General features: G+C 28.8%; 2 protein-coding genes across 2 annotated transcripts; both read left to right on the top strand.

Moving 5' to 3' along the window:
* Positions 1-5461: 5461 nt before the first annotated feature.
* Positions 5462-7109, top strand: UGT75L7 (phloretin 4'-O-glucosyltransferase). The gene has a single exon (XM_004504322.4). The coding sequence runs from the start codon at positions 5566-5568 to the stop codon at positions 6979-6981; it is 1416 nt and encodes a 471-aa protein (XP_004504379.1). The 5' UTR covers positions 5462-5565; the 3' UTR covers positions 6982-7109.
* An 8363-nt stretch (positions 7110-15472) lies between these two features.
* On the top strand, positions 15473-19900 carry LOC101497972 (receptor-like kinase TMK4). Its single transcript, XM_004504321.4, has 2 exons — positions 15473-17856; positions 18839-19900. Exons 1-2 carry the CDS (start codon positions 15636-15638, stop codon positions 19354-19356), a joined length of 2739 nt encoding a protein of 912 aa, XP_004504378.1. The 5' UTR covers positions 15473-15635; the 3' UTR covers positions 19357-19900.
* Positions 19901-23606: the final 3706 nt, after the last annotated feature.

Below are 23606 nucleotides of genomic sequence, written 5' to 3'. Positions count from 1 at the left end.
TTGTGACCATGGAGGCCTTCATCTTCCTCGACTCCATCTTAATTTCTTTCTTATACTTCTAGTTTCTCTTTGTTTTTGCTTGATGAATTTTTTGAATATATATTTATTGGATGAACTTACTCTCCAACTAAAACTAACTAATTTTACTATTATTATTATAAAAAAAAAAATATAAGGTGTTTTAATTGGACTAGATTCAGGCAGAGAAAATAAAAGGATTTTAATTCTCTATGTATGATATAGAAAAACAACGGTAGCAAATTGCATATTTTGCTACATATTTTTTTTAAAGAGACACGTTTGAGTTGATTTGAGTTTATGTCATGGGTGTTTATGTTGTAAAAATTAAATAAATTAGACCATATTAATGATTTGGTTTAGTTACTGAAAATTACTCTCGGATTAAGTTTAGTACAATTCTAAACAGATTTAATACTGATTTATAAATATAAACTACTTTAATATTTTGAACAGATTTTTAATTAAAATTAGTTTCAAACTAATTTTTTAGAAAAATAATTTTGAAAATTTTTGACAAAAAAAATTCAATTTTTTTGAGATAAAAGTTTTTTTTTTAGAAAACTAGATGTAAAAAGTTTTTTTCAATTAAGAATTTCGAAATTATTTCTAGAAAAATATAACTACAAAATGTCCCGATTACAAAAATTCAAGAAAAGGTTTTTGATTGTATTTTGAAGGAAAATGATTAAAAAAATCTTCAGTTTTTTTTTAATATTTTTTCTCAAAAAAAAAAGAAAAGAAAAAAGAAACGATTAAATTTTTTTTTTGAAAAAAATAATCTTAATTGAGATTAAAAAAAAAATAATAATTAAAGTATTTTTTGAATTAAACTTGGTTAACTTAATTGTTTTGAATATGCAATTCAATTCATAAATCATTTAATTGATTTAGTTTTTTTCTTTAGTACAATCTAATTTACTAATATGGTTCAATTAACCATATATTTTATGCACTTCTAGTTTATGTATCTGAAGCTAATTGCTCGAAACCAATCGTCATCCGACAAGACCGAATGATCGAACAGTCGAGATTGGATTTAGATGTGACACCCGTGGTTATAAACAAATTGACACTTTTCACCGAAGTCGACAAGTTGTTCAACCCTGGACGGTGGTGTATCAATTCTAGTTGAGAAGATTTAAAGACTCCATCAACACTTCTTTTAACCACTAGATCAGATCATTGGAGTTAGAGTTTTTAAAATTTTAAACTTTATAAATTATTAATAATTAATTTGGTTTCACTGAATGAAAAAACTTGAATTTAATTGATATTCAATGCTAATAAAAAATAAATTACACATGTGTACAGTAATATTTTACTAAATAAATAATTGTAAGAAACCAATATATCAAAGTGGTGAAAAAAATGAAAAAAGTAACTCAAAAAAATAAAATAGGTTGGGTTGGTTCATTGACTCACATAGCTCGCAGTATTCTGACGAGTTTTTAAATTTTGCAACTCAATTAAAAAATAAGTTAATCATAATTTGACTTATTTATATAATTGTTATGTCGAATCAGAAAAGACTACACGAGTCTATTCGACATTCTATATACAGTAGTAAAGATTAACATTACAATATTCAATGAAAAAAACTTTATAAATTATAAATTATTAATTTGGTTTCATCAACTGAAAAAACTTGAACTTAATTGATATTCAATACTAATGTAAAATAAATTACGCCATGTATACAATAATATTTTACTAAATAAACGATTGTAAGAACCCGGTATATCAAAGTGGTATAAAAAAAAATAATTTAAAAAAATAAAATAGGTTGAGTTGGTTTATTGACTCACTTAACTCGTAGTAGTCGGACAATTCTTTAAAATTTACAAACTAAATTAAAAAATAAGTCAATCATAATTTGGCTTATTTATATAATAGTTATGTCGAATTAAAAAACATCATATGAGTCTATTTGACACTCTATATGCAATAATAAATATTTACATTACAATATATTTATTATATTATTTATTTATTTATTGTTTCTCTTATATTATAATAAATATTGCTTTTGTTTATTATATTAAGAAAATATTATATATAAAAGAAAAAATAATTATTATATCAAATTAACTTTATTAACTAAGATACATCTTTCAAAAAATGTCACATTATCATAACTAAGATACTCGACTGTCTTCCATAATTAGCACCCCACTCACACATTATGAATATATTTGTATCACTCCAAAAGATTATAAAACATGGAGCATCATTATTGTGTTAGCTTTATTGAATTAAAGCATCATTAGTTGTATGTGACTTGAGAGGTACTATATTTTTGTAGGTACTGATTCCTTTAAGGTAAATAGTAATTTTAGACTCTTAAATTTACAAAATACAAATGATTCTCTTAAATTAAATAATATCAATTTATTTAGTTCCTCCATTAAAATAATTTTTCAATAATCACTCATCAAAATTAAGAAAAGACATAAGTATTCACTTAATTAATCTTTTGATACATCAAAATAGGTATACAACTTTTAAATTGTGGTTCAAATTTTGAAAAATGACTAAATTAATTGATATATATATATATATATATATATATATATATATATATATATGACTTACAAAAATTATCTTTATATTTTTTAAAATAATTTTTATAAAAACTTATTAAAAAAATAATAGATATTATTTAATACTCATTTTTTACTTATTAAAAACTATTTTTAACATTTAACAATATATATATATATATATATATATATATATATATATTTATTAAAGTTTTTAATGTGATTAATTTAAAAAAAAAATATAAAACAATTTATCATTTGAAATTTTATTTTTAAAACTATTTAAAAAAATATTATACCCAAAAAATAAAATACCATAAAATTGATTTTTAAAATTGTAATTAATGAGTCATATTTTTTTTAAAGACTAAAATTATTGTTTAACAAATATGAGATATTAAATTGATAAATTCTTAAGATATTAAAAACCGTCTATTTATTGAATAATTTGTTCACATTAACTATTAATCAGATTGTAGTATGTATTACACACAGCATCAACACCTTAATAGAAAATGAGTCATATTAATTAGGAGTTGATAATAGACGGGTTTGAGTTCAAAATGTCACCGATCGAAATTTTGGGTGAAATTCGTAGGCCCACTTCTAACCATTTTTCCATACGAGTAAGACAGATGATGAATTTACGAATAGAGTTATTACGGGTAAGTTTCAAATAGCTAGTAAAAGATTAAAAAAAAAAAATCATCAACTCTCATATCAGATCTGTATCAAACAAACCAACAAAAAAATGCAAGAAAATCTTGAAGAAGAAATAAAGTTGAGAAAACTAATTTTCAAAAGAAAATAAAAGAAGATAAAAACAATGATAAAGACCAACGAGTGATTATCTTATGGTTTTCGCCGTTGGAAGGTAACGAACAGAAACAAAATGGTCCATAGTTTCAACATGACAACGAAATAAGAAGAAAGGTGAAAAAATATTCTACAGTAAAATCATGGCTATAAATGTATTAATTAATTATTAATTATTCTACTAAAAAAACATTAATATTCTATTAATTCCTTTCTCTACTGAAAATACAAACATTAATTATTACGCAATTCTCATTGAATCATCGCAACATGCGTGTAAAATCTAATTATCAATGTGTTTTCATTATCAGAGAGGTATGAGTTTAATCGATTTTAAAATTCTCAACCATATCCGTTCGTTTTGATCAATTTGAAACCAATTTTGTAACTCACCTACCTGTTCAATTAGTGCAGGATTGTAAAGACATATAAGCTGGTTATGGCCACCTGTAATTCTCAATATTTTTTAAATAAAAATAATCTATATTTAAAATAAATAAACAAAACTAACGTAATTAAAAAATATTACATTTTAAGATCTAAATTTTAATTGTAAGTTTTCTCTTAATATACAAATCAAATCACGATTCAATAAACTCAAGAGTTTAATAACATTAATTAAATTAAATTATTTTTCTTCTTATTTGAATTAAAATTCAACCGAATTAAATATTTATTGATTAGAGATATCATTTGCATATGATTTTCAATTGACTACAACTTAACGCAATAATTATATTTTATTTAATAACATATCAATTGCATTATCTTAAAAATGTGTTCTACATAAATATTTTAAATAATTTATATTGTTTTATTTTATTTTATTATAGTTGAAATACTTTTATTTATAAAAAATTATATAATTGTTTTAATACTATAAAAAATAGAGTATTTGGAAATACATTTTATAATTTTTTAAAATAAATATACTAATTTTTAAAAATGACAACTTAATTAAACTAAACCGAATTAAAACATTTTTCATTAGTTCGAGTTTTGGAACATATTTTTGTTCTTTTTAAAATATTGAACAAAACAATATTATAATTATAGATTGTAGTCCTATTTCTCTCAAATTTTGCGGTGCCTTTCAGCCTTATTCTACTTTCCCATATCATTGTGTTTACAATTTTTAAGTAGAATTTAGAAAACTTCACATCCAATTTTTTTACTCGGCCATGTTAATTCGCTTAGATTCGTCACCTCAAACGTCACAAGCCATTGCATCCTTTTTTCTCTTGTGGTATGACTCACCTAAACATCATTTCTGCGAATTTTAACAAGCACTGGTTCGCTGATATTATTTTTTATTTATAAAATCATAACTTTGTGTCAGGTTAAATATTTTATTTTTCTTAATCGATTTAAACTACTTAAACTAAAATATAGATACATGTGTTATTTTATTATTTTTGCCATCGTAAACTTGTATTTTTATTTAGAATAATTTAAAATTCCTAATAGTATTTTTAGTAAAATTATTAAAATTTATAGTAAATTTTTTTTATTAAATTAATGTAATTGATTCATATAATATTTATTTGGTAGATAATAAAGTTAAAAGTTGATAATATAAAAAAAATTAAATTTTTATGTATTTTCAATTTTGAAATTAATGAAAGAGAAAACCATTTGATTAAATAAATTTTGTATTTTTAAGGTCTAAAGCGCCTTAATATCCTTACTCTCCTCCTAGTTTGATCTTGTTTATATTTGAGTCTCTTAATAATTAAATTTATTTAATTCATTTTTATTTTCAAAAACATATTTATTTTTTTTATAATCAATATTTATTATATATCAAGTGACAAATATTTATAATATAAAATGTCATAATTATATACATAAATTCTAAGTAATGTTTTTTTGGTATGTCTACTGATAAAAAAAATAATAATCTTTAAAAAAAGATGGATAGTGATAAAATAAGAGCCAGAATGGAACTTTTAACCTCTATTATCACTTATTTGGTCAATGTAACAAAACAAAACATAAATGTTGATAAACATTGTAAATGGATAACTTACGTGACCTACTTTGGTTTTTTATATATAAAAAATTGATATTTATATGAGGCCAAAATTCCTCACATCCAGCAAGTAGCCACTCTCAATTGAGACTGATACTCCATATTCCTTCATTACTATCTCTCTCTCTCTCTGATTATCACGCGCCACCAACCACCATGCCTCACCGCCACCACATCCTCCTCATACCATACCCAGTACAAGGCCACATAAACCCCGCCTTCCAATTCGCTAAACGACTCATTTCTTTAGGTGCACACGTCACTCTCTCTACCACCCTACATATGCACAACCGCATCACACACAAACCCACCCTCCCTAACCTCTCCTATCTCCCTTTTTCCGACGGCTACGACGACGGCTTCCAATCCACCGGCACCGACGCTTACTTACTCTACACCTCCGAATTCAAACGCCGCGGCTCCGAGTTTATCGCAAATCTCATTCTCTCCAACTCACAAAAAGGTACCCCTTTCACTTGCTTAGTTTACTCCCTCCTCCTTCCTTGGGCCGCAGAGACAGCGCGTGGGTTTCACCTCCCAACGGCGTTACTATGGGTTCAACCAGCCACGATGTTCGACATTTTATATCATTACTTTCACGGTTACTCCGAGTCCATTAAAAACCCCTCAGTTTCCATAAAATTACCAGGTTTGCCACTTCTATCAGCACGCGACTTACCCTCGTTTCTATTGGACACGTGTCCAAGTTCGTACGCTTTAATGCTTTCATTCTTTGAAGAACAGTTTAAGGAACTTGATGTTGAAACAAACCCAACTACAATCCTTGTGAACTCGTTTGAAGCATTGGAACCAGATGCATTGAGAGCCGTTGAAAATTTAAACATGATCTCGATCGGACCGTTGATTCCTTCAGCGTTTTTGGACGGTAAAGATCCAACGGATAATTCATTTGGTGGTCACATTTTCCAACCTTCAAATAATTGCGTTGAATGGTTGGACTCTAAGCAAGAAAATTCGGTTGTTTATGTTTCTTTTGGTAGTTTGTGCGTGTTACCAAAGAAACAAATGGAGGAAATCGCACGTGCGTTGTTGGATTGTGGATTTCCATTCTTGTGGGTGATTAAAGAAAAAGAGGAGGAGTTGAATTGTAGAGAGGAGTTGGAAGAGAAAGGGAAGATAGTTAAATGGTGTTCACAATTGGAGATTCTTTCACATCCTTCTTTGGGTTGTTTTTTGACGCATTGCGGTTGGAATTCGACGATAGAAAGTTTGGTGTCAGGAGTTCCTTTGGTGGTGTTTCCTCAGTGGGCAGATCAGATGACTAATGCGAAGTTAGTTGAAGATGTGTGGAAGATTGGGGTGAGGGTGGATCATAAAATGAATCAGGATGGAATTGTAATAGGGGAGGATATAAGAAACTGTTTGGAAGTGGTTATGGGGAGTGGAGGGAAATGTGAGGAATTGAGAGAGAATTCAAAGAAATGGAAGGAATTGTCTAGAGAAGCTGTGAAGGAAGGTGGCTCTTCAGAAAATAATCTGAGGGGTTTTCTGGATCTTGTTGGATTGAATCATGATGTAGATGTATCACTATGTGTGGCTGAAAATGCATGATTCAAATTCCAGTGGACCATTAATGACAACTGCTAAACATTTCATACTCATCAATGGTTATTCTATATTTCTATGGGAAAACATTTTTTACTACATGAATAATAACCAAAATATTTCTTACTCATCAATTGTTATTTGGTTGTCTAATCTTAGTTATGTTTACCTTTTTTTACTGTAACAAATTACTTTAGAATAGACATAGATTAAGAAAAATGCTAACAAATTTCTTTCATATATTTAATATACTTGTTAAAAATTTAAATATATAAATTTTATATTAAAAATTGTATAATCAATTTTTTAAAAGTTTAAACTTTTTTTTTTCAATAACAAATTTATGAAAGTGAACGTAACTTCATCCAACAAATTGATTTTAAGGTAAATTGTACTTTTGTAAGTTAAAATCATTTTTAGATTTCATTTTAAATCTTTAAGAAAATAAAATTATGTATGGAAAATATGTGTGGGATCAGTTGAATTTCAATTTTAACATATCACTTTAATCACTTTATTTCAACTTAATGTTAATTTAAAATAATCTAAAAGACCAAAAATATAGTTTAATATTTATTTTAATATCATGAATGAAAGCAATATCCACTGAATTTAGTTGTTTGAATTTAATAATTAATATATAGTAGATTGTTGAGTTTCTTTTTATAATTTATTCTAGAACTATTCTATTGTATAGAAGGTTTAATATTTGATTTGGTATTTGGGAGAAAAAAATTTGAACAAATTAAAAATTGTCAAGTTTGGTTGTTGAAATATTTTACCATTAAATTGAAATAAAACAAATATATTGGTTAGCCAAATCGAGTTGATATTTTTAAAACATAAAAATAAAATACTTTATAAACTATATTATTTTTTAAATAGTATAAATGTTTCGAACGTAATTGTTTTGCAACGAATTTTCAAATTCATCTAGCTAGTTTGATATTTACACATCTATTTGCATTGACAAACATGCCATGTTTCTGTACCCACTAATACTAGAAAGACAATCCCTAATAAAAATACATAAATAAATTGAAAACTTATAACTTAGCGGGTAGCTAGCTATCTTCCTCAAGTTCCTCTCATCTCTCCCAACAAGCTTACATATACATGTCCCTATCAGTTCTAGCCAACCCTTGGATTTTATAGCCTTCACCATCATGCTTTATTGTGTGACATTGAAAAGAAGCAAGAAAAAGAAAAACATGATGAACCGGTCATCGTTGAACAAGAAAATTCATATGACAAAAAGTCCAAACTCTCATCAATTTTTAGCTACATGCATGCATGCATTATTCGTTCCAACTTTCGTATATTTTGATTATATTTCAATTTTTTTAATATATTTGAGAAATATTAAATTATTTTATTAGAAAAAAATATTTTGTTTGAGGTTGTATTGATTTTGTCTAAATATTTTAATCTTATCTTATAGTTGATTTGGTTACTCCAACTACTTCTTTTTGTTTCATCACATTAATTAGATTGTTATTTCTCTATTTATGAAAAAGTGACTCTCTTTCAAAATACTAGTAAAACTTTTTACTTCTTCCATTTTTCCCTTTTCTCCTAGGTGGTATCCTCTGGATCTTATAATAATCTCTCTTTGTTTTTTGTAATTTTTAATTTTGAGATAACATATGTGTTGTATTATGGATGATTTGTGTTCATAGGACGATCCACAATATGTTGTAGTTGCTATTCGGTTGTTGCACACACAATTTTTCATCAATTTTAAAGAATTTATTATTGATTTAACCCACGTGTTGTGATAAAGATGGAAAACTCTCACATGCATTTTCATATCAACAATTTCATCTGTTTTCAACCCCTCCTCGATCCATATCAACTATCACTAGAATTAATGAGTTTATTTTATGTGAATCAAATTATTTGATTATTTGTGTAAGTGTTGGATGAATGATACTGTTTCAATGCAGTTTTTAATTAGATGAGACTATTTTTTTAATTAGACTACAATGTTTAAAAGGTCTTGAGATACAAATGTGAATTATGATTATGATATTGATTTGATTAGATTAGATCAACTATTGTATTAGAAAATACCATAATGTTAATTGAATATGAGCCAATAAATATGTAGACATGTATGATCCAATAAATATTTCCTAATTATTTGAGATTTATTATATTTGTGACTTTATTGTAATTTTTGGACGACCCTTGTAAAACTTGTGAGATACTAATATGAATAATAAATCACTAAATAGATTTATATTTATTCTCGTTGACACTGATGTCGCCTATATAATATATATTAGATCGAGATATTGTTATAAATTTGGATAAATATGAGATTAAATTGATCGAGAGGCATCTTAGTCAATATTTAATGATGGAAGAAAAATGAATATTCATCATTTGTGTGTAAAATGTGCACTGAATGAAGAAGTTGTATCTTCTAAGTGTGAAGTCAGATAAAAGTGGTCCTAGTTGATCATTTGACAAAGCCCTAGGAATAAATTAATATGTGAAACATTGAGGGAAATGAGACATAAGTCAATTGAAACAAACAAGTGACAGTAATTCAATATTTGTGATTGGGTACTCCATAAATAAGGTTCAATGTGGTAAGAACAAGTCACTTGTCTAGCACCAAAAAATAATTAATTTTTGCTTTTAGTCATTTCCTATTGTATACTTAGATTATGCATTATTGAGAGGATAAACCATAAAACTTTAATGATTCGCATATCCCTTGAGGGTGATGTGTGATTTGTAGCATGCACTTGATGAAATCACATTTATGAGTGTCAAGTGAGCCTGCTTGCATGTGATTGTGATAAAATCTCTAGAGCACTCATGAATATTAGACACACGCACAACCTATTAGCCGAGACGCCTCAGATTTTGTTTCATGTTTATATTTTGCAGATTCACCTTATGTTCTAGTTGCTCGTGGGTTGTTTCGTAACACATCTTTTCGACATCCAAAAAAGCTCTAGATTATTTTCTAAAAGATCATATTCCTTCCTTGCGTGTCTAGCCAAACCTTTTCCATTTAATTGCATTCTTTCTCAATTCTTCACCTTTCTCTCCTCTCCCCCATCACCCCTTCCAAACACCTCCTAATTTATTCCCCTCCCACAATTCCATCCTCATTAACTCCATGATCTACTCTCACCTTAATCTTCCACACATCTACTATTAACTTCACAATAGTCTTCTAATATGTCTATGGAGTAAACGACACCATATGAACCTATGGCACCAAACTTTTCATTATCAAATTCCATCTGCAATGGATAAAAAAAACAACCCAAAGAAAAATGTGAAATAACTTCCACATTTGAATACTATTTCACTATTTTCCCCTTCTCTTCCAACTCATCTTCTAACTTCGCATTTTCTCTATTATCCCACAAGAATGGTAACCCACAATCCAACAACATATGTACAATTTCCTCTGTTTGTCTCTTAGAAAAAATAAAGTAATCGCCAAATAAAAATAAACCATGCAGAATAAGGGAAAAACAAAAGACGACCAATATGGATTTCAAACAAACAAAAAAGAAGGTATGTCATTTGGCGATAATGTAAAGGGAAATCCAAGAATATCACATCTATCGTACATCGGAGATGTAAAATTAGTTACAAGTTAATTATTTTAGTTAGGTAAGTTAATTATTTTAGTTAGGTATTAGTTAAAAGTTAATTATTTGATTAGAAATTAATTGTTCAAATTTGAATATATAAATTTTATAATACTTACTATTCTCATAATCTATTATGGTAGATAATTATTTCGCTGCTATTTCTAAAAAATTTATTGGAATTTTTTTGATGGAAGCTTAATTGATTTATTTTTTTCATTTGATTCTTAAACCAATTTGTTCATTTTCTTCTCTTTTCCTCTCTTTTCCTCTTAAATTCCAAATTAGAATCATCTCATCATGATGATTAAAAACAAAACCATAAGAAAATGGGTAATAAGGGCAACATGTTTACCAACAAAACTTTATCAATGGCTAAAACTTCTTTAATGCTTTGATATCAACTTTGTTTCAATGTCAAAAACTTTCATTAAGTAAGAAAAATACGGAGTCAAATATATTTGTTGAAGATTTATCAAGAACACCCATAATATTTGATGTCGAAATTCTTACTTTTTAGCCAAAATGACATTCAAAATGATTTAGCCAGGAATATATGAGAAGAATATGATCTAGCCATGGACATTCAAAATTCATCACAAACTAAAAATGTCACAAACACCTTATAGCTTCTTTCTAGGGATATTAGAGATGTAAAAGTAGTTATAAATTAGTTATTTGATTAAGTATTAATTACAAATTATTTATCCTAGTTAGAAATTAGTTAATGTACATTTGATATATTTCATTACGCCTACTATTGTAATAATCTTTTTTTCATTTGATCAATACAAAAATTATTTTTATTTTTCTCTCTTTCATACTTAATATCAATATTTTGTATATTTTATTATCATATCACTTTTCTATTTTTTTTCTCTCAGAATGTTGATGAAGTGGATGAGTTTCATAAATTATTTTCTAATACTAAAATCGTCTATTTTATTACATATTTTTTTGTCTTAATCCTCCTTTTCTATGAAGTGATGGAATTTTTTTGACCACTTCGAGTAGTTAATATGGTTAAAATTTTATCGAGGATGGAAATCAAATTCCAACTTCCTATCTTTTTCTTCCCCAAATCTCTCAATCAACTGCAAACTCAAATTTGCAACTTGAAAATTACTTCTAATAGTCATCAGAGTCAGAATTTTGAACTACTAGAGGCCAAGACTAAGAGGTCATATGATTAGAATTAAAAACATGCGGTTTTTATTAAATATAAAAATAAATGAAGTCCAAATGAAAATTAATTTTAATAGTCTTATATTTAATCATCTATACATATAATTAAATGATTTCAAATCTACTATGTATCTTTTATGGCTTTTTAAAAACATAAAAGATTGAGTTGCATCTTCTTCGTTGATGGGTCTAATTTTGCATCAATCGTTCATTATTTCAACTATACTCAAGAAAAAAAAGAAGGTTTATAATTTTCTTATATAGATAAGCAAAAAATCAATGAAATACTACCTATGATTATTAGATAATGACTAAATAAAGTAGAAGAACTATCCAAGTATCAAATAAGTTTTTAATTATTGAGATTAATTGAGTGTAAAATACATGACTACAATAATCTTTTCAGCTTTGAGGATTTGAATTCTCTTCATTGAAAGATTTTTGAACTTTTTCAAAATGAATGGTAAACCATTCAAATATGATAGAGATAGTGACTTACTGATTAATCCATCATCCTCTTCATTATTTTAGCCTTGAGATGTTCAAAAAGTTTAAAGCAGAGGTCCCGAATTCAGTCTCATAAACTAACTTACTGATTAATCTATTATATTTGAATAAACTACTTTCTACAAACATAGCTGGTTAACAATCAAAGTATGGCTACCATCAGTTTCATGTGATATTAATATAGTGTATATATATATAAGATTGAATTTAAAGGTTAAGACTCTAATAAGACGTGAGAAAAATTGAGAGAATACATTTCCTACCATCAAAAATTAAATCTTGTGCATAATAGATTAATTGATGAGTAAAAAACAAACTTATCTTCTTCATTATTCCTTTCCTTTTTTTGATAATTTTATTAATATTTCTTTTTTATTTTGATCATGTTATTACTACTGAATGTAAAAAATTATTATATACTACAGGATTGAAATATTATTGAGGGTTAAATCTTAAGTAAAATATGTTAATTGAGTAAAACAAAAAAAAGAAAATAAGTTAATATTTTGATTCTTGAATTGGAAATCATAATAAATATATTAGCAATTGTTTGGTTAGAAAGAGAAATAGAGTATTCTACTATGCACTTTAATATTTAATATTTCATTCTTCAATCAACGTAAAAATACAATTTTGTCCTTTTATAAAACTTTCAATTTTTTTTTACCACTCATTTTTTCATATTATCTTTTGAAACTTTAAAAAATTCATCATAACTTTTAAATATTTCTAAATTTTTTAAATAAAAAAGTAAGAGCACTCGAAATTTTCATACCTTCGAATTTTTTTTCTTTCAAATTTTCGTGAGTTTCGAAATATAAATTTTCCATATTTAGAAACTTTCCAGATTTTGAAGCTTTTGCAACTTTTCAAATTTGACACTCCCAAAAATATTCGAAAGTTTCAAATTTTGGAAATAAGGATTACATTTTGAAAATCTGGAAAAGTTTGAAAGTTTTGAAATCTGGAAAGTTTCGAGGTTTCTAAGTTTCGAAAATTTCTAAATCTGAAATAGATTCGAAAGTTTCCAAATATGAAAATTTTTGAAATTTTCTCTATTCTGAAAGTTTCAGATTGCTCGATACTTTCAAAAATATAGAAAAATTTCTATTTCGAATTGTTCAAAACTTTCGAAACTTTCGAACAATATGAAAGTTTCGAAATGCAAAACTTTCGAAAGTTTGAAAATCAATGAAAGTTTCGAATTTTTAAAAATTAGTAATAAATTAATAATAAATTTAATTAGTAATAAATTTCAAAATTAGTAATAAATTTCAAAATTAGTAATAAATTTCAAAATTAGTAATAAATTAGTAATAAATTTCTATTCATAATTTAAAAAATTAGTAATAAATTTCAAAATTAGTAAATAAATTTAATTAATAATAAATAAATAAATTGAAAAATTCGAAAGTTTCGAAGTATTTAAAACTTTCGAAATTGACATAATTCGAATGTTTGAAACTTTCGAAGAATATGTGTTTAGGAAGTTTCAGATTAATCGAAACTTTCGAAATTTTCTGAAGTTTGTGTTTCGGAACTTTCAAATTCATCAAAAGTTTCTAAAGTTATAGCTTCGAATGTTTCACATTCTTTCAAACTTTTGAAGGTTTCTGGAAAAGTTTATTTCGAAACTTTCAGATTCATCGAAAGTTTCGAAATTTGTATTTAATTCTGTTAATTTACATTTCGAATGTTTTGAATTTAACTAAAGTTTTGAAATATAGAAAAAACTCACTTTGAATAATTTCGAAAGTTTGAAACTTTCGAATATTCTAAATTTTTTGAAAAGAGACCGATAAAAAAATTTCCATTTTTTTATATAAAGTCAAAAAGGGTAAGATAATCAATATAAAAAATTGGGGGGTGAGAGATAAAAACGGGGTGCACGGTACATTTCTCCCAAAATTATTATGTACCGTACACTTTAAGCCCAAACTTTAACACTCACGTGAGCCATAACCCATTAAGTCTCCAACATTTAATATATAAATATGCATACATGAAAATGCAAGGCTTATAACCAACAATCAAATACTACTTATTCATGTGTTACATGAAGATGTAAGACTAAAATTAAACAACCAAATACTATATCTAACAAGCTCTAGTGTTTTAGAAGATGTAGATGATCTACAACCAATGACTTATAATCTTCATACTCATGTGTAACATAAAACATACTCATGTCTACATGATGGATATGAAGGGCCGAGGAAAAAAAAACATAATAAGTGGTATCAAGATATTCAACCATGGAGGAGAACGAAGACTTAAGTGAAAAATCACAATGACGATGTACAAAGAAATACAAAGAAATTGAAAACGTGGTCTCATTGAAAAAAAATATTTAGTCAACGAAGAGCGTCGAGAATAATATACCTATATATTTGTAGAAGATCTTGAAATTATATATAAATTTAAATATATTTAAGATTTAAAATAAAATACTATTATGATGTATAATTTATAATTTTTAAAAAATTTCTCAAGGTTAAGACCAAAAAAATAAAAAATCTTAAGATTTGTTTTATTTATTTATTTTACAGATATGATTTAGAAATATGTTATTTGGATGTGATATAGAAATATGTTTTGTATTGCAATTTAACTCTATATATAGTGATGAATAAAAGTTTATGACATGAGATTCTACACAAAAAAAAGAACTTCTCTATATAAAATATATTACATATAATTCCGCTTCTAATATTTATAAATAACAAAAACAAACCTTTCGTATAGAATAGCATATAGAATACATGTGAGATAATTATCTATGAATGTAGTAGTTAATTAATATTTTGAATGATCATTATGTTGTAAATTTGAATCTTTAAAATTATATTTTTACAACTTATTTATATTTTCTTATATAAGATATACATTGAAATCTCAAAAGTACATATAAAAGTTAAATTTTTACACCAATAAAATTTATATATATTATACTAGTTTAGAATAAAATATATAAAAAAATAATTAAAAAATGAATATATCTAATCTTAGTTATTAATTAAATAGATACCATTTTTATTTATTTTTGATTTAAAATGGGGCAGTGATTTATCGTGTCTCTTACAAAATGAATTAAAATCCCAACAGTGAATGTTAGACGCGTTCGTGTTTAATGAGGGGAGATAAAGACGTGTGTGTAATAAAATAATTTGTCCTAAGAATGAAATATTTAGAATAAGAGGAGTGTCAGACTCAGAGTATGTATCTTCCCGGTTAAGTATAAACATCCCCTCCGCTTCTCTTTATTTTCCAACACGGACACTCCCTCTCTTGCTCCTATTTCTCTTTCTCTTTCTCTATTCAACACAACCTAACCACATTTAATTCCAAATGCTCCAAATCTCATTATTCGTCTTTTCAATCATCATCACCGCCGCCACCATCACGGTTGTCGCTGATGATGCCGCCGTCACCACTAACCTCCTCGAATCTCTAAAACCAACACCCTCCGGCTGGTCTTCCAAAACACCATTCTGTCAATGGCAAGGAATCACATGCGATTCATCAAACCGCGTCACCACCATAGACCTCCACTCAAAATCACTCACCGGAACCCTCCCTTCAAATCTCAACTCCCTCTCTCAACTCACCATACTCAATCTCCAAAACAATGCTCTCTCCGGTACACTCCCTTCCCTATCTAACCTATCCTATCTCCAGTCCGCATTCCTCGGCTCCAATAACTTCACCTCCGTCCCTTCCGCCGCATTTTCTGGACTCACTTCGCTCCAAGACCTCCGCCTCGGTAATAACATTAACCTCTCACCATGGACATTTCCCACCGAGTTGACTCAGTGTTCCAGCCTCAACTCACTCGATCTCACGTCCTCCGGAATCAACGGTAACTTACCGGACATATTCGATAAATTCCCTAGTCTAGTCAGCCTTCGTCTCTCTTACAACAATCTCACCGGCGAGTTACCTAACTCTCTTGCTGCTTCATCAATTCAGGAGCTATGGCTCAATAATCAGGGGTTAACCGGTTCCATCGCCGTGCTTTCTAACATGACGCAGTTAACTCAGGTATGGCTTCATGTTAATCAGTTCACTGGTCCAATTCCAGATTTATCGCAATGTAAGAATCTAATTGATCTGAAACTTAGAGATAACAAGTTAACTGGTGTGGTTCCTAATTCTCTGATGAGTTTGTCTAGTTTGAAGAATGTTTCTCTTGATAACAATAAACTTCAGGGACCTGTTCCTGTTTTTGCTAAAGATGTGCAATTTAATCCTGATTTCGGGGTTAATAGCTTTTGTCTTGATAAACCTGGACCTTGTGATGCTAGGGTCATGGTTTTGCTTCAAATTGCTGAGGCATTTGGGTATCCTTTTGTATTGGCGAATGAGTGGAAAGAGAATGATCCTTGTAAATCTTGGAGATTTGTTACGTGTAATGGGGGTAAGATTGTCAGCTTGTATTTCGGGAAGCAAGGTTTCCAGGGAACTATTTCGCCGGCTTTTGCCAATTTAACTGATTTGAGGAGTTTGAATCTTAATGGGAATAATTTGACTGGTTCTATACCGGAGAGTTTGACCACATTGTCTCAGCTTGAGACTCTCGATGTCTCAAACAATAATCTCTCAGGCGTGGTTCCCAAATTCTCATCAAAGGTGAAGTTAGTAACTGATGGTAATGCATTGATTGGTAAAACTCTTGGTCCTGATGGTCATACTTCTAGTGGGTCAGCTGCTGGATCGGGAAATGGTAGGATGACACCGGGTTTGGTTGCTGGTATAGTGATCATTGTTGTGTTTTTGGTTGCTGCTGTGTTGTTTGTTTCTTTCAAGTGTTATGCTAGAAGACGGCTTCGGAAATTTTCAAGGGTTAGTAATCCTGAAAGTGGGAATGGAAATATAAAGCTTGATCTTGCGAGTGTTTCAAATGGATATGGCGGTGTTCCGAGCGAGTTGCAAAGCAAGAGCAGTGGTGATCATAGTGAACTTTATGGTTTTGATGGGGGGAGTGGTGGAAATGCTACAATTTCGATTCATGTTCTTAGACAAGTGACGAATAATTTCAGCGACGAAAACATTTTGGGAAGAGGAGGGTTTGGTGTTGTTTATCAAGGGGAGTTACCTGATGGGACTAAAATTGCTGTCAAGAGGATGATATCTGTTGCAACGGGCAGCAAAGGGTTGAATGAGTTCCAAGCAGAGATTGCTGTTCTTACTAAAGTTAGGCATCGGCATTTGGTTGCTCTTTTGGGATATTGCATCAATGGCAATGAGAGGCTTTTGGTGTATGAGCATATGCCTCAAGGGACACTAACACAGCATCTGTTTGAATGTAGTGAACATGGGTATACTCCTTTGACATGGAAACAAAGGTTGGCAATAGCTTTGGATGTGGGACGGGGAGTGGAATACTTGCACAGCCTAGCTCAGCAAAGCTTCATTCATAGAGACCTAAAACCATCAAATATACTATTAGGCGATGACTTGAGAGCAAAGGTTGCTGATTTTGGGTTGGTTAAAAACGCACCGGATGGGAAGTATTCTGTTGAGACAAAGTTGGCTGGAACATTTGGATATCTTGCACCTGAATATGCAGGTATAGAGAGCTTTTGGTTTGAAGCTTGCCCTTTAATTATTTCTTTAAGTTCTTATATAGTACATTATTTGGTGATTATAGTTATTAGCCTGTAGGTATTGATCCAATATCATGCTCTGATGTTGAATTTTTTTTGGTAGTTTGATTGAGTAGCCACACAAGAACAGAGATTGGAAGGAAACATAATTGCCATTTGATCCCATTATGTATTTCTGAGAAGTCTTTGTAGCTGCTGCTGCTATGCAATTTTATTTTTTTCACCTGTTTCATAAGTTTTATTCAGTTGCATTGTGTTTTTGTGTAATTCATGGTGGTGGGTAGTTGCTGGCATGCACACACATAATATGTTGTGCCATTTGTAGATGGTTAAAAGAATCTGACCTAGCCAACTTGGGTTGGCAAATGTGGTCAACAAGCCAAAATTAAACTCCCATGTCTCAGTAGATGCAGATTCAATTCTCCTAAACTGCTAAAAATCCCACTTGGAGGGGAGCACACCCTAACCCTAGGGGAGATCCCCTGGCATTCACGGGGTTAATATGTTGTTGCAGAATCTGTCATCCCTTCTTGTCCATTTGTGGCTTGGTGCATTGACTTATTTCTTATTAAAATTCTTCAATTTTGAATTGTACCATATTGAACAGTGTTATCGAATGGCAGTGCCAAGGCGGAAAGCGGTGGTGGGATTTCAAGAATCCGCTATGCCCTTTTACACGCTATGGCAGCCAAAAACAGTGGATTTTGGCCTCTCCGCCATCAACTACACTATTACTGAATCAACCAGCTGTAAAATTTTGACAGTGTAAAATGCCCTAAATGTTGTTCATCTTCGCTGCCTTGTCTAATTTGAAGAGTTTTACATTTATAACATATGCTTCATTCTTGTTGTTACATTGAGTGTGACTGTGATTGATTGCTTTTGATATGCTAACATATTCCATTATTTATGATTAATAGTGTAAGTAATGTTGATTCTTGGCAGCTACTGGAAGAGTAACAACCAAAGTGGATGTTTACGCATTTGGAGTAGTTTTGATGGAACTGATCACAGGTAGAAAGGCATTGGATGATACTATTCCTGATGAAAGGTCTCATTTAGTTACGTGGTTCCGAAGGGTACTGATTAACAAGGAAAACATTCCAAAGGTAATTGATCAAACTCTGAACCCAGATGAGGAAACAATGGAGAGCGTGTATAAAGTGGCTGAGCTGGCTGGCCATTGCACTGCTCGTGAACCATACCAAAGGCCAGATATGGGACATGCAGTGAATGTTTTGGGTCCCCTTGTGGAGCTATGGAAACCTATCACCCATACAGAAGAATACAGTTATGGCATTGACAATCAGAGTCTTCCTCAAGCACTGCAAAGGTGGCAAGACAATGAAGGCACTTCAACAATATTTAATGGCATGTCCTTCTCACAAACCCAATCAAGTAGTACCATCCCTTCTAAACCTCCATTATTTGCAGATTCCTTTGGTTCAACAGATTGCAGGTAACCAAATTGATAAATGAGACACCGTCGAAGGGCTTTTTCTCAGTCCTTGTGAAAGTGGAACAATTGGTTGAGAAAAATTATACCCAAGAAAACCGAAGGTTGTGAAGGTCTTTGATATGCTAGCATCACCAAGTTATATATGCCCATTTTTTTATTAACTTGAAAATCCAAGTTTTTGGCTGCTTTTAAAATCTCTTTTACTCTGAGATAAACCTACTTAAAAGAAATGAGAAACCTACTAGTTAGATATAAGTTTGACGTTCTTTATTGGTTATTATAAACTGACGTATATATTATGGGTTTTAAAAGAAGGTTGGAACATTAGTAGATTCTGAGGTAATTAGTTTTTGAGGAAGGGGAACGACCTAGAGAAATCTTCAATGTGTAATATGTTCCATTTTTAATCAGAAATATATGTATCCCTTATAAACTGTATTCGTTGGTTTTAATTAGGAGTCACCCATAGCATCTTCTCTGTTGAGTCTTTTGACCAAGTATTCGTAAGGTGTAATGTGTGTGAATCATTTCCACATCTTCTCTGTTGAGTCTTTTGACCAAGTATTCGTAAGGTGTAATGTGTGTGAATCATTTCCACTTAATGCCCTGGAAATCAGTAGTGAATAATCGAAACGAGCTAAACATGTTACTAGTCTGATAGTAAGATAATCGGTTGGGATTTATGGCCGGCAGCATATAAGGAGTTTGTAAAATCAAAACAGATGTGACAGATCTCTTTCATGCTTAATCAAATGTCTCAAGTTTAAACTTTAAGAATGTAGTAGTAGTATTAAAATTAGTATTATTAAACTTTGTTTGGAAGTTTGGAGTGGGAAGGACTTTTTTTTTTTTACAGTAAAATACCTCATTCATTTGACAGATAAATAAGTACAAACAGATTGTTCATTATGTGTATAGATATGAGCAAAAACAAAGACATGACCAAAAACAACTAAGGCATATCCAATCTGATAACTAAATCTAAACAACTAAATTAATAATTCTAAAACATGGGTGATGGTTAAAGAGAAGGAAGGACTTTATTAACGATGAAGTAAGGAGGGGAGAAGTTCTCTATCTCGGGTTTCATTACGGAGGAATTTAAAAAGTTACACCGGAGGAAGAATTGTAAGTGCATTTCCAATAATGTAAGTCAAGAAGGAATGATACTTTATAATTTAGTAATAATAGTAATAAAATTTATAATTGTTATATTTTATATTAATTTATTAATAATAATAAATTTATGACAGTTATATTTTTTTTTATTAATTTATGATCGTTAGTTTTTTTTAATTATAATAATAATTTTATGTATGTTATCTTTTTTTATTACTTTATGATAATTAACTTTTTATTTTTATTTATTATTATAAAAATCCGTTTTATAATGTTTTAAGGTTCCAAATGATTTAAATAAATATTTAAAATACATTGGTTGAGAAACACAGCAAAATGATCGAGATATCTGCTCATGAATGGGTGCAAAATACATATTTAAAATGGAAGAAAATATATACATAAACCTATGGTGTAGAAGATAAATTTTAAATACATACTTCCATGTTTATAATGAAAATTTTGATTTTCTTTTTGGTTCATATATAATTTGCTCTGTCAACTTTTTGCCTAAAATCCGGGATGGTGATTGGGCTGACCATAATTTAATCTAATAATCTCACGTACTATATGTACGTCGTGGCAATATGGGTACGTGGGTTCCAATATCTATATTAACATGCACACCACGTTCTATTGTGTCGATAAAAAATATATTGTAGATTGGTTTGGTTCAAAATAATTCACAATGGGTGATTGAGATTTTATTATTTTAAGTAAAAACAAAAGGTTTCTGATTTATTTATTTATTAAAGGTTTCTGATTTTCATGAGAACGTGCAGTTGCATATTTTATTAATTTGAGAATGGAGAAGAAGATATTTGGCGCAGGTTAGATACAAAATCTGAAGTCAACTAGCAGTGTGGAATATTTCATAATTGTCATACTCATGTACTACTTTTTCATTATGTAGTAATATTAATTAAAAAAATATTAATATTATTAATGTTTCCATGTCAGCCAAGTTTCGTGAGGTTGTATTTCATTAAGTTATTATTATTATTACATTCCCAATCCTCGTGGCTGTTTGTTTCTACCAGAACTTTTTATCAACCAACACGCGTCCATTGACTTGGCATAAATTAGTCTTAAACATTTTAGATATCATGTTTTAATATTAAAATTCCAATTTTTAATTAAAAAAATATATAATTCTAATAGTTGAAAAATAGATAAAATAAATTTTAGTTATTATAAAATATAATTCTAATAGTTGCAAAATAATCTATGCAAATAATCAATTATTAGTTTTGTTAATAGAAAAAGTTAAATTCACGATTTCTATCTCACTTCAACTTCTCCAAACCATTCTTAGAACTCCCTGCATTTGAACATTTTTTTTTTAGATTTTGGGTCAAAATGTCCAACAGGGCAGACATATACATGGAGTTAAATATAAAGATCCACACAAGGAAGAGGAAACTTCTTAAGAATTAATACAATAATGAATTTTTTAATGGTAAATGTTAATTAATATGGTTAGTACTATTATGTTTGAGGTGAAGATTGAACTCTCGACTTATGATCACAAAATCAACTTATACATAGAATGGACATAAGAAAATATTTAACACTCGTTTACTTTCCAACAAAGATGTAAGGGTTGAATGTAACGTGGCAAACAATAAACATAAACATAATTTAGCTCCCTTTTCTCTTCAATTTGGTGGATATATCCATTTTAAGCATTTCTTACTCAATGTGTTCCTTATTATTTTATGTCTTTTAAGATATTTCTACACCAATGAAGAAAATTAATTTTGATGAAATTATTAATTTTTTATTTTATTATTAGAAGAACTAAGGACCTCTCTATTTCTTTTATTATAACTTTCGATGTATAAATGTCCAATTATATTACATATTTTAGATCCGTGTTAATCATATACTCAAAATTATATCAACGAAATTTTCAGTGTATTTTGAGAAATGCACATAGTCCATGATTTGAAAGCACTATTTAAAACAAGGAAAGTTTTAAATAATGGATCAAAGTAAAAGTTACTCACAAGTGGAGTTTTTGTACCTCCCACCCCCATCATCAAGGAAAATAGTAAATTGTCCCTAATTTTATTAGTAAAAATTCAAAAAAAATTCTTTTTTTTTTAATCATTCAGTTTATTCGAAAGTTTGAATTGTCCGAATCACATTTGCAAACATTCGAACCTTTGAATCTTTCGAAATCCAAAAGTAAGATAAACTTCGAAACTTTGAAATTTTTCGAAATATTAATATTCTAAATTTCGAAAGCTTTCATGAACATGAAACTTTCGAAATTCATTTTTTCTCAAAATTTTGAAATTTTGGAATGTTTCCATGAACATAAAACTTTCTAACAATCTGAAAGTTTCGAAATATAAAATTCAGAAACATAAAGTTTTTCAGTTTCGAAACTTTGGTATTCATGGAAAGTTCCAAAATGCATTTTTATTAGTAATAAATAGTAATAATTTTATAGTAATAAATAATAATATATTTATAGTAATAAATTAATATTATTAAATTTGATATATAATTTCAGAAGTTTCAAATTCATCAAAATTTTCAAATTTTTTGATGTTTTCTTGAAAATCACATTTCAGAACTTTCAAATTTATCTAAAGTTTCAAAAGTTTCAGATGATCTGGAAAATAGCATTTCGAAACTTTCGGATTTTCTAAAAATGAATTAAAAATTTCGAAAGTTTGAATTTTTTTGAAACTTCCAAAAGTGACTTACTTCGAATGTTTGAAATTTTCGAAGAATATATGTTTCGAAAGTTTCACATTCATCCAAACTTTTAAAATTTTTTGGAAATTTTCATTTTGGAATTTTCAGATTCAACGAAAGTTCCGAATGATATGTGTTTTAGAAGTTTCAAATTCTTCTAAACTTTTGAAACTTTCTGAAAATGTTAACTTCGGAACTTTTATATTCATCGGAAGCTTCGAAATTGATAATTATTTCTGTAAAATTATATTTCAAAAGTTTCTAATTTAACAAAATGTCCAAATAGATCATAAAACTCACTTTTAATTATTTCGAAAGTTTGAAACTTTCGAATATTAATTTTTTTTTTAAGTAGGGGTGAGAAAAGAGAGTGGTAGTTTTTTTTATGATTTTATATAAAATAAAATGGGTAAAAAAGGTCATTAG

This window comes from Cicer arietinum, chromosome 6 (assembly GCF_000331145.2).
Source record: "Cicer arietinum cultivar CDC Frontier isolate Library 1 chromosome 6, Cicar.CDCFrontier_v2.0, whole genome shotgun sequence".
Lineage (NCBI taxonomy): Eukaryota > Viridiplantae > Streptophyta > Magnoliopsida > Fabales > Fabaceae > Cicer > Cicer arietinum.
This window is presented reverse-complemented; position numbering and strand designations above follow the sequence as displayed.

Coding starts and splice junctions, on each gene's coding strand:
- LOC101497972 (XM_004504321.4), top strand. CDS start 15,636: ATGCTCCAAATCTCATTATTCGTCTTTTCAATCATCATCACCGCCGCC. Junction 17,857..18,838: donor TCTTGCACCTGAATATGCAG/GTATAGAGAGCT, acceptor GATTCTTGGCAG/CTACTGGAAGAGTAACAACC.
- UGT75L7 (XM_004504322.4), top strand. CDS start 5,566: ATGCCTCACCGCCACCACATCCTCCTCATACCATACCCAGTACAAGGC.